The 12,958-nt window shown below is 41.6% G+C and overlaps 1 protein-coding gene across 2 annotated transcripts in view; it reads left to right on the forward strand.

Annotated features, from left to right (window-relative positions):
* Positions 1–12,958, forward strand: part of PHEX (phosphate regulating endopeptidase homolog X-linked) — a 220,776-nt gene that overhangs the window by 203,107 nt on the left and 4,711 nt on the right. Inside the window, exon 21 of one of the 2 annotated variants that reach the window (XM_003261145.4) lies at positions 11,766–11,842. The exons of the other annotated variant lie outside the window; for it this stretch is intronic. Coding sequence (XP_003261193.2) covers positions 11,766–11,842 — 77 coding nt within the window. The remainder of the gene's footprint in view (positions 1–11,765; positions 11,843–12,958) is intronic. 2 annotated transcript variants of the gene reach the window in all.

Consider the following 12,958-nt stretch of genomic DNA (forward strand, 5'->3'; position numbering starts at 1 on the left):
TGTCCAGTTTTGTTCCCTTGCTGGCGAGGAGTTGTGATCCTTTGGAGGAGTGGAGGTGTTTTGGTTTTTGGAACTTTTAGCCTTTTTGTGCTGGTTTCTCCCCATCTGTGGATTTATCTACCTTTGGTCTTTGATGTTGGTGACCTTCGGATGGGGTATTTTAGTAGACGTGCTATTCCTTTCTGTTTGTTAGTTTTCCTTCTTACAAACAGGCTCCTCTTCTGCAGGTCTGCTGGAGGTCCACTCCAGACCCTGTTTACCTGGGTATCACCAGCAGAGGCTGCAGAACAGCAAAAATTGCTGCCTGTTCTTTCCTCCGGAAGCTTTGTCCCAGAGGGGCACCTGCCAGATGCCAGCCAGAGCTCTCCTGTATGACATGTTTGTCGGCCCCTGCCGGGAGGTGTCTCCCAGTCAGGATACACAGGGGTCAGGGACCCACTTGAGGAGGCAGTCCGACCCTTAGCAGAGCTCGACTGCTGCGCTGGCTGTCAGGCAGGGACGTTTAAGTCTGCTAAAGCTGTGCCCGCAGCTGCCCCTTCCCCCAGGTGCTCTGTCCCAGGGAGATGGGCGTTTTATCTATAATTCCCTGACTGGGGCTGTTGCGTTTTTTTTTTTTTTTCAGAGATGCCCTGCCCAGAGAGGTAACATCTGGCAGTGTGGCCACAGTGGCCTTGCTGAGCTGTGGTGGGCTCCTCCCAGTTCAAACTTCCTGGTGGCTTTGTTTACACTGTGAGGGTAAAACCACCTACTCAAGCCTCAGCATTGGGGAACGCCCCTTCCCCCACCAAGCTCGAGTGTCCCAGGTCGATCTCAGACTGCTGCTATACTGGCAGTGAGAATTTCAAGCCAGTGGATCTTTCTTAGCTTGCTGGGCTCTGTGGGGGTGGGACCTGCCAAGCCAGACCACTTGGCTCCCTGGCTTTAGAACCCCTTCTGATGGGAGTGAATGGTTCTGTCTTGCTGGCGTTCCCAGCACCACTGGGGTATCAAAAAAAACAAACACACACACACACACACACACACACAGAAAAAACAACAACAACGAAAAGCTCCTGCAGCTAGTTGGGTGTCTGCCCAAATGGCCGCCCAGTTTTGTGCTTGAAACCCAGAGCCCTGGTGGGGTAGGCACTGGAGGGAATCTCCTGTTCTGCAGGTTGTGAAGACCGTGGGAAAAGTGCAGTATCTGGACTGGAGTGCACGTTTCCTCAGGCTCAGTCCCTCATGGCTTCCCTTGGGTAGGGGAGAAAATTCCCCAACCCCTTGCACTTCCTGGGTGAGGAGATACCAGACCCTGCTTCGGCTTGCCTTCTGTGGCCTGCACCCACTGTCCAACCAGTCCCAATGAGATGAACTGGGTACCTCAGTTGGAAATGCAGAAATCATCCACTTTCTGCATTGATTTCGCTGGGAGCTGCAGACCAGTGCTGTTCCTCTTTGGCCATCTTCTAGTTCTTCTCGATGTTTCATACTTTTAAGTGCTTTTCAGATTCCACATCTTCTCTCCTGTTTTAGACAGTTTGGGCTGCTATAACAAAGTGTCATAGACTAGGTGGCTTATAAACAACATAAATTTATCACAGTTCTGGAGGCTGGAAGTCTGAGATCAGAGTGCTAGTGGGATCGAGTTTTGGTGAGGGCTTTCTTCTGGGTTGCACACTGCCAATTTCTCTCTGTGGTGGAAAGAGCTAGCTAGCTCTCTGGCCTCTTCTTATAAGGGTACTAATCCCATTCATGTGGGCTCCACCCTCATGATTTAATTGCCTCCCAAAGGCCCAACTCCTAATGCCATCACATTGATTAGGGCTTCAACATAAGAATTTTGGGGGAGAGAAACATTTAGTCCATAGCATCCCCATTACCCTATCTTATCATATATAGGCATAATCTTAATATTCTCTACTCTGGATTATCCCAACAGCCTTATGGAATGTTAATCTGACTTCAGCATTTTTTTAAATCAATCACTGTTTTACATACCATCGGAATACCACTTTTATTTCATTACCAACCTGCTGAAAGAACTATAGTGGCTCCCAAATGCCTACCACATTGAAGCCAAGTACCTCCATCTGGCTCCCCAAATTTTCAGTATGATCCAACTCCACCCAATCCAATTCAATTTCCCATAACTCCATTGGGTGAGAAAAAAACTCAGCCTTAGTGGGGCAAGTATCCTCACTTCTACCCAACAATGTCATGCCCATTACTGTCTCTTTGGCTTTGCTTCTGACTCTCCTTCTATAATGCAACCCTTCCTACTCTTCCCCTTCAGATGATTATTCAATCTAAGCTTCATCCTTCAGGATCCATGTTGAGTTCCACTCCCTCCACATCTTCCATAAACTCTTCCCCAAGGACTCCAGTCCTTATTATTTTCTTTTATCTTCAACTCCTTTTACACTTACTTACTTTCATTACCATGCAGTTGAGTACTTACTTAACTGCTCTCCAAATGTTCAAGAATTTTAGTTTTATCTCCACAGCTAATCTTCTGGATCCTTACACGTCCTATCTCCATAGCACCCAGCAAAGATGCTGGGTATATTGAAGACAGTTGATATTTTTAGATCAATTGCTTGAAATGAATAAAACTAACAATTCAACTAAGGAGATTCCCTTTTACTGGGTCAGATACATAAAATAAGTATACAAAAATAGAACTTTCTAGAGTTGGGATTGGCAAACTAGGGCCAAATATGGCCTGCTGCCTGTTTTTGTAAATAATGTTTTATTGGAAAGCAGCCACATTCCTTCATTTATTCATGATCTGTAGCTGGTTTTGTGCTACAATGGCAGAGTTGAATAATTGAAACAGGGACCTTATAGTCTTCAAAGCCTAAAATCTTTACCATCTGTCTCTTTACAGAAAAAGTTTGCTAACCCCTGCTCTAGAGGACAAAGTATAGTGATCTATCAGTTCTTACTTACTATTTACATCCTAGCCCACAATATCTCTTTGTACATAAAATAAGCTAATTGATAGTGAAGTTACTTATAATTCTGAAATGTTTCCAGATATAATACCAAACTATAGCTGATTGACTTATTTTAAACTAAAGAGATTTAGGGGGGAAAAGTGGAAAGCTATTTTATATCACTAGTGAGAAATTTATCTTGGAGCTTTTCCCACTGACAGAATGAAGAGATTTTTCAATCTTTTGCACTTTAAAGTAAGTCTGCTTATAAGGAGTAAAATTACTTTCCCTCCTGGGAAGGTACTAAGAAAACAGTAGCAGGCATAATGTGTTTTCAGAAGTCTCTTAAGTGATATGTTAAGCAAAGACAATACTGTATTATAATATAAGAATATAAGAAGAAATAACATAAGAAACGAGGTAATATCAAATGCCAGAAACTACTTCACATTAGCCAGCTTCTGAGGAAATTAGGGAATCACACTACAGAACATCTTCAAAGTCAAATTCAGAACCACTGTGACTGGTGGTTCATCTTCATCGAAAGCAACATCATATCACCTTTCCTGCTTTCTATGTCCCTGTAGTTGCTGTGACCTCTCATTTTTCTCAGATATTCTTCTAATCCTTCTACTTCTTTCCATTCTATTTTCTGCTTATTTAGTGGACATCCATTGAGAACCTTCCTGGTATTTATAAATAATCTAACTAGTCTCTTATTTCTTCCTTCCACTATACACCTCTGCCAGATAAATCTTTTTTAAAATCTGGGTTTTATTATTTTCCTACTCAAGAATGACTTTTAAATATAGTTTAAACACTCTGGCCAACTGCTCAGGACTTCAGAAATCTGACACTGTCCTTCCTCTCCCACTGCTGCCCGTTATGCATCATATACTCCAGCCTAGCTGAATGTCTTGTTCTCTTTCCCCTCAAACATGTCTTTCTTTGCTCCCATTTCCCCCTCCACTTAGAATATTTTTTTTCCATATTTATGTGTCTTAGTTCAATTCATGCTTTAAGACCATATCATACCTCAAGTCATATGGCAAGTCAGGATAAAGTAAGTTATGCTGCAGAAACAACATGACAAAAGTTTATTTCTTGTTCACTCCTCTCCATGTCCAACATGAGTCAGCAGCGGGGCTCTTGTAGTTTTTACTCAAGAACTTGGGTTTTGGGCCAGACACGGCCTGTAATCCCAGCACTTTGGGAGGCTGAGGCGGGTGGATTGCCTGAGGTGAGGAGTTTGAGACCAGCCTGGCCAACAGGGCAAAACCCCGTCTCTACTAAAAAAATACAAAAATTAGGCAAGATGGCCTAATAGGAACAGCTCTGGTCTGCAGCTTCCAGCAGGATTGACACAGAAGGCGGGTGATTTCTGCATTTCCAACTGAGGTACCTGGTTCATCTCACTGGGACTGGTTGGACAGTGGGTGCAGCCCACGGAGGGTGAGCCAAAGCAGGGTGGGACGTCACTTCACCCGGGAAGCACAACAGGTTGGGGGATTTCCTGTTCCTAGCCAAGGGAAGCCATGAGAGACTGTACCAGGAGGAACAGTGCACTCCAGCCCAGATACTGCGCATTTCCCACAGTCTTCGCAACCGGCAGACCAGGAGATTCCTTACAGTACCGGGCTCGGTGCGTCCCACCCCCATGGAGCCCAGCAAGCTAAGATCCACTGGCTTGAAATTGTCGCTGCTAGCACAGCAGTCTGAGGTTGACCTGGGATGCTTAAGCTTGGAGTTGGGAGGGGCATCCACCATTGCTGAGGCTTGAGTAGGCAGTTTTACCCTCACAGTGTAAACAAAGCCACTGGGAAGTTTGAACTAGGTAGAGCCCACAGCAGCTCAGCAAGGCCACTGTGACCAGACTGCCTCTCTAGGCAGAGCATCTCTGAAAAAGAGGCAGCAGCCCCAGTCAGGGAATTATAGGTAAAACCCCCATCTCCCTGGGACAGAGCACCTGGGGGAAGGGGAAGGGGCAGCTGTGGGCACAGCTTCAGCAGACTTAAATGTCCCTGCCTGACAGCCAGCACAGCAGTCGAGCTCTGCTAAGGGTCAGACTGCCTCCTCAAGTGGGTCCATGACCCCTGTGTATCCTGGCTGGGAGATATCTCCCAGTAGGGGCTGATAAACATCTCATACAGGAGAGCTCTCACTGGCATCTGGCAGGTGCCCCTCTGTGGACAAAGCTTCCAGAGGAAGGAACAGGCAGCAATCTTTGCTGTTCTGTAGACTTCACTGGTGATACCTAGCCAAACAGGGTCTGGAGAGAACCTCCAGCAAACCCCAGCAGACCTACAGCAGAGGAGCCCTGAGTTAGAAGGAAAACTGACAAACAGAAAGGAATAGTAGCAACATCAACAAAAAGGATGTCCAATCAGAGACCATATCCGAAGGTCACCAGCATCAAAGACCAAAGGTAGATAGATAAATCCACGAAGATGGGGAGAAACCAGCGCAAAAAGGCTGAAAACTCCAAAAACCAGAACGCCTCTTCTCCTTCAAAGGATCACAACTCCTTGCCAGCAAGGGAACAAAACTGGACGGAGAATGATTTTGACGAATTGACAGAAGTAGGCTTCAGAAGGTGGGTGGTAACAGACTCCTCCAAGCTAAAGGAGCATGTTCTAACCCAATGTAAGGAAGCTAAGAACCTTGAAAACAGGTTAGACCAATTGCTAACTAACTAGAATAACCAGTTTAGAGGAGAACATAAATGACTTGATGGAGCTGAAAAACACAGCACGAGAACTTTGTGAAGCATACAAAACACAAGTATCAATAGCCAAACTGATCAAGCAGAAGAAAGGATATCAGAGATTGAAGATCAACTCAATGAAATAAAGCGAGAAGACAAGATTAGAGAAAAAAAGAGTTAAAAGAAATGAATAAAACCTCCAAGAAATATGGCACTCTGTGAAAAGACCAAATCTATGTTTGATTGGTGTACCTGAAAGTGACGGGGAGAATGGAACCAAGTTGGAAAACACTCTTCAGGATATTATCCAGGAGAATGTCCCCAACCTAGCAAGGCAGGCCAACATTCAAATTCAGGAAATACAGAGAACACCGCAAAGATATTCCTCGAGAAGAGCAACCCAAGACACATAATCGTCAGATTCACCAAGGTTGAAATGACGGAAAAAAGGTTAAGGGGAGCCAGAGAGAAAGGCCGGGTTACCCACAAAGGGAAGCCCATCAGACTAACAAAGGATATTTTGGCAGAAACCCTACAAACCAGAAGAGAGAGGGGGCAAATATTCAACAATCTCAAAGAAAAGAATTTTCAACCCAGAATTTCATACCCAGCCAAACTAAGCTTCATAAGCAAAGGAGAAATAAAATCCTTTACAGACAAGCAAAGGCTGAGAGATTTTGTCACCACCAGGCCTGCCTTACAAGAGCTCCTGAAAGAAGCACTGAACACAGAAAGGATCAACTGGTACCAGCCATTGAAAAACATACCAAATTGTAAAGACCATCAACACTATGAAGAAACTGCATCAACTAATGGGCAAAATATCCAGGTAGCATCATAATAACAGGATCAAATTCACACATAACGATATTGACCTTAAATATAAAGGGGCTAAATGCCCCAAATAAAAGACACAGACTGGCAAATTGGATAAAGAGTCAAGACCCATCAGTGTGCTGTATTCAGGAGACCCATCTCACTTGCAGAGACACACATAGACTCAAAATAAAGGGATGGAGGAAGATCTACCAAGCAAATGGAAAGCAAAAAAAAAAAAAAAAAAAAAAAGCAGAGGTTGCAATCCTAGTCTCTGATAAAACAGACTTTAAACCAACAAAGATCAAAAGAGACAAAGAAGAGCATTACATAATGGTAAAGGGGTCAATGCAGCAAGAAGAGCGAACTATCTTAAATAGATATGCACCCAATACAGGAGCACCCAGATTCATAAAGCAAGTTCTCAGAGACCTACAAAGAAACTTAGATTCCCACACAGTAACAGTGGGAGACTTTAACACCCCACTGTCAACACTAGACAGATCGAGACAAAATTAACAAGGATAAACAGGACTTGAACTCAGCTCTGGACCAAGTGGACCTAATAGGCATCTACAGAACTCTCCATCCCAAATCAACAGAATATACATTCTTCTCAGCACCATATCACACTTATTCCAAAATTGACCAAGTTGGAAGTAAAACACTTCTCAGCAAATGCAAAAGAATGAAAATCATAACAAACAGTCTCTCAGACCACAGTGCAAACAAATTAGAACTCAGGATTAAGAAACTCACTCAAAACTCCGCAACTACATGGAAACTGAACAACCTGCACCTGAATGACTATTAGGTAAATAACAAAATGAAGGCAGAAATAATAAAGATGTTCTTTGAAACTAATGAGAACAAAGACACAATGTACCAGAATCTCTGGGACACATTTAAAGCAGTGTGTAGAGGGAAATTTATAGCACTAAATGCCCACAAGAGAAGACAGGAAAGATCTAAAATTGACACCCTAACAAACATCACAATTAAAAGTACGAGAGAAGCAAGAGCAAACAAATTCAAAAGCCAGCAGAAAACAAGAAATAACTAAGATCAGAGCAGAACTGAAGGAGATAGAGACATGAAAAACCCTTGAAAAAATCAATGGATCCAGGAGCTGGCTTTTCAAAAAGATCAACAAAATAGACCATTAGCCAGACTAATAAAGAATAAAAGAGGGAAGAATCAAATAGATGCAATAAAAAATGATAAAGGGGACATCACCACTGATCCCACAGAAATTCAAACTACCATCAGAGAATACTATAAACACCTCTATGCAAATAAACTAGAAAATCTAGAAATGGATACATTCCTGGACACATACACCCTCCCAAGACTAAACCAGGTAGAAGTTGAATCCCTGAATAGACCAGTAACAAGTTCTGAAATAGAGGCAGCAATTAATAGCCTACTAACCAAAAAAAAGTTGAGGACCAGACAGATTCACAGCCGAATTCTACCAGAGGTACAAAGAGGAGCTGGTACCATTCCTTCTGACGCTATTCCAAACAATAGAAAGAGAGGGAATCAATTGAACAATGAGAACACATGGACACAGGAAGGGGAACATCACACTCCAGGGACTGTTGTGGGGTGGGGGGAGGGGGGAGGGACAGCATTAGGAGATATACCTAATGCCAAATGATGAGTTAATGGGTGCAGCACACCAACATGGCACATGGATACATATGTAACAAACCTGCACATTGTGCACATGTACCCTAAAACTTAAAGTATAATAATAAAAAATAATAAAAAAATGCTTTCAAAACTAAATATTAAATTATGATCTATTGATTCCAAACAGCCAGTGTGAAAAGTAATTTCATTTGGTCTATGTCACGTCATTAGAGCAAAGAAAACAATATAAAATCAGTATTTAAGCTCAAAAAAAAAAAAAAAAGAGAGGGAATCCTTCCTAACTTATTTTATGAGGCCAGCATCATCTTGATACCAGACACAGCAAAAAAAGAGAATTTTAGACCAATATCCCTGATAAACATTGATGCAAAAATCCTCAATAAGATATTGGCAAACCAAATGCAGCAGCACATCAAAAAGCTTATCCACCACAATCAAGTTGGCTTCATACCTGGGATGCAAGGCTGGTTCAACGTATGCAAATCAGGAAACATAATCCATCACATACACAGAACCAATGACAAAAACCACACGATTATCTCAATAGATGCAGAAAAGGCATTCGACAAAATTCAACACCCCTTGATGCTAAAAACTCTCAATAAACTAGGTATCCATGGAACATATCTCAAAATAATAGCTATTTATGACAAACCCACAGCCAACATCAATCATACTGAATGTGCAAAAACTGGAAGCATTCCCTCTGAAAACCAGCACAAGACAAGGATGCCCTCTCTCATCACTCCTGTTCAACATAGTGTTAGAAGTTCTGGCCAGGGCAATCAGGCAAGAGAAAGAAATAAAGTGTATTCAAATAGGAAGAGAGGAAGTCAAGTTGTCTCTGTTTGTTTGCAGATGACATGATTGTATATTAAGAAAACCCCATTGTCTCAGCCCAAAATCTCCTTAAGCTGCTAAGCAACTTCAGCAAAGTCTCAGGATACAAAATCAATGTGCAAAAATCACAAGCATTCCTATACACCAATAACAGACAAACAGAGAGCCAAATCACGAGTGCACTCCCATTCATAATTGCCACTCAGAGAATACAATACCTAGGAATCCAACTTACAAGGGATGTGAAGGACCTCTTCAAGGAGAACTACAAACCACTGCTCAACAAAATAAAAGGGGGCACAAACAAATGGAAGAACATTCCATGCTCATGGATAGGAAGAATCAATATCGTGAAAATGGCCATACTGCCCAAGGTAATTTATAGATTCAATGCCATCCCCTTCAAGCTACCAATGACTTTCTTCACAGAATTGGAAAAAACTACTTTAAACTTCATATGGAACCAAAAAGGAGCCCATATAGCCAAGACAATCCTGGGCAAGAAGAACAAAGCTGGAGGCATCACGCTACCTGACTTTAAACTTTACTACAAGGCTACAGTAACCAAAACAGCATGGTACTGGTACCAAAACAGATATATAGACCAATGGAACAGAACAGAGCCCTCAGAAATAACACCACACATCTATCACCATCTGATCTTTGTCAAACCTGACAAAAACAAGAAATGGGGAAAAGATTCCATAAATGGTGTTGGGAAAACTGGCTCGCCATATGCAGAAAACTGAAACTGGACCCCTTCCTTACACCTTAAACAAAAAATCAACAAAAGATGGATCAAAGACTTAAATGTAAGACCTAGGACCATAAAAATCCTAGAAGAAAACCTGGGCAATACCATTCAGGACATAGGCATGGGCAAGGAGTTTATGTCTAAAACACCAACATCAATGGCAACAAAAGCCAAAATTGACAAATGGAATCTAATTAAGCTAAAGAGCTTCTGCACAGCAAAAGAAACTATCATCAGAGTGAACAGGCAACCTAGAGGATGGGAGAAACTTTTTGCAATCTACCCATCTGACAAAGGGCTAATATCCAGAATCTACAAAGGACTTACACAAATTTACAAGAAAAAAACAACCCCATCAAAAAGTGAGTGAAGGATATGAATAGACACTTCTTAAAAGAAGACATTTATGCAGCCAACAAACATGAAAAATGCTCATTATCATTGGTCATTAGAGAAATGCCAATCAAAACCACTATGAGATACCATCTCATGCCAGTTAGAATGGCTATCATTAAAAAGTCAGGAAACAACAGATGCTGGAGAGAATGTGGAGAAATAGGAACGCTTTTACATTGCTGGTGGGAGTGTAAACTAGTTCAACCATTGTGGAAGACAATGTGGTGATTCCTCAAGGATCTAGAACTAGAAATACCATTTGACCCAGCAATCCCATTACTGGGTATATACCGAAAGAATTTTAAATCATTCTACTATAAAGACGCCATGCATACATATGTTTATTGCAGCACTGTTCACAATAGCAAAGACTGGGAACCAACCCAAATGCCCGTCAATGATAGACTGGATAAAGAAAATGTGGCACATACACACCATGGAATACTATGCAGCCATAAAAAAGAATGAGGTCATGTTCTTTGCAGGGACATGGATGAAGCTGGAAGTCATCATTCTCAGCAACCTAACACAGGAACAGAAAACCAAACACCACATTTTCTCACTCATAAATGGGAGTTGAACAATGAGAACACATGGACACAGGGAGGGGAACATCACACACCAGGGCCTGTCAGGGGGTGGGGGACTAGGGGAGGGATAGCCTTAGGAGAAATGCCTAATGTAGATGACGGGTTGATGGGTCAAGTAAACCATCATGGCACATGTATACCTATGTAACAGGCTTCCACATTCTGCACATGTACCCCAGAATTTAAAGTATAATTAAGAAAACACAAAAATTAGCTGGGCGTGGTGGTGTGCACCTGTAATCGCAGCTACTTGGGAGGCTGAGGCAGGAGAATCGCTTAAACCCAGGAGGTGGAGGTTGCAGTGAGCCAAGATTGCACCATTGCACTCCAGCCTGGGTGACAGAGCGAGACTCTATGTCAAAACAAACAAACAAACAAACAAACAACTTGGGTTTTAGAGTCTATATCTTTGCATATGCTTCTGTGGATGCCACAGGAGTAGAAAAGACATATGAGGGTATGTGTACTGGCCGTTAGTGTAGCATCTTAAATTGTTCTTAAGGCTCTTAAAACTTCTGTCAGGTTTTAAAGCTTCTGCCAGGAAGCAACGTATATTACCTCTGCTTCTGCTCACACTTCATTGGCCAGAACAAGCCATATCGCCATGCCCAACTTCAAAGGAGATGGAGAAGTGTACTTCAATCCTAGGCCCAGATTAGGGTGAAGTGAGCAAGGCACTCAGGGGCAGACTACTAACTTCTCGTCACCATCCTCAATAATGGGTGGCTGATTCATTGTATTGATTTGAGTGAGTATGGTTAAATTTGAGAAGGACTATTTCAAACATTAAATTCATTGAATGAATACACTGGTCGATTCCTGGGCACATATACGATTCTCTTGATTTAAAGCACTTGTCTGGAAACCTTTCTCACTTACTCAAATTGTGAAATTATTCACATTGATAAAACCTTCTACTCTGGGGATCAGAATAATAGATGTTATTACCGATGATGGTTTTATTTGATCTACTAAAACTGTTTGTCATCCATTGATTCTAAAATTATTCCTCAGTATAATTTGGAGCAGTTAAAACAGTAGAAAATACATAATTGGAATGAAAGCTCATTTGTTGGGATGCTTTTCTCTTCTAGGTGAGGTGCAATTCCTACAGACCAGAAGCTGCCCGAGAACAAGTCCAAATTGGTGCTCACAGTCCCCCTCAGTTTAGGTAAATGGGCAAATGGGTGATGGCAGTTTTTAACTGTGCATCTCCCCGCTTCCTCCCCTACCCAGCCATCCAAGGGCTCTACCAGATAGGTGATCTGAAAAAAATCCCACATTGTGAACTGTGTGATTTCCATTTTGCAGCCAAAAAATATCTGGCCACACAGAAACTAAATATCTTCTTTCATTAGTAGTAAGCTGGTTTAGTCAGCACTCTCTCACCTGAATTTCTACTGATGGGTACTTGTACATATCTCTAGTCTAGTGCTACATCAAGTGCCAATGAGACTACACAAGACTCCAGAGGTAATTTGGAATCCAAATCATAGCTTTAGTATTACATCCCATTGTCTTCTAGTTTTTGAAAGAGTCTCAGTAAACTGCATTATTTTGATCCAAAAAAATAGCCTTTACTGTCTTAGGAAAGGATGAGATTTGATGTATTCTGCCTTAAAACACCTAGAGCTCTGGTTTATTTTGTTTTAAAGAATATCCCCTTTAATACCTCTTGTTCTTTCACACAGTCAACCAGCAAACATGACTGAATGGCCACTTTCTAAATAGCTTTGAACACAAAGGAGGATACGTGGTATTATTTAGCAATTATAATTTATATCTAGAGTTAGAGAGTCTACATTTTGGCTTTCAGGTTGGATCATATTTTGAAACAGTTGGATCATATTTTGAAACAAAAAGGGAAAAGGATTATGAATTACAGTCTTATTTGTCAGAATGTATAAAACATTAAGTACAAATAAAATTAAAGTTAATACTACTCACCCTGTACTCGGTCCTATAGGTTGACAGAAATTTTCTATAGTATGGGAAAGAAAAGTATGATGAGAAATCCAAAAACCATAATAATTTTTATGTATTCATTCTTTGTTTAGGACATTATATCTGGATATCTTTAATGTTTAAACGGATCCATTAGCATATTGCAAGAAAGCCATCTAAAATTTCTTCTATATTTTAAAATCTTATTCCTAAGATCTTGCCTTAGAAATGCTTCAGAAATTGACTATAAATTACCCACTAGCATAAAAATCTAATCACTGTGTTGGAAATTTCTCCCCCACTGGGCTAAACAGTCATGAAGGCTGACGGTCTCCAATGTACT

The sequence above is a fragment of the Nomascus leucogenys genome, chromosome X (genome assembly GCF_006542625.1).
Source record: "Nomascus leucogenys isolate Asia chromosome X, Asia_NLE_v1, whole genome shotgun sequence".
NCBI lineage: Eukaryota > Metazoa > Chordata > Mammalia > Primates > Hylobatidae > Nomascus > Nomascus leucogenys.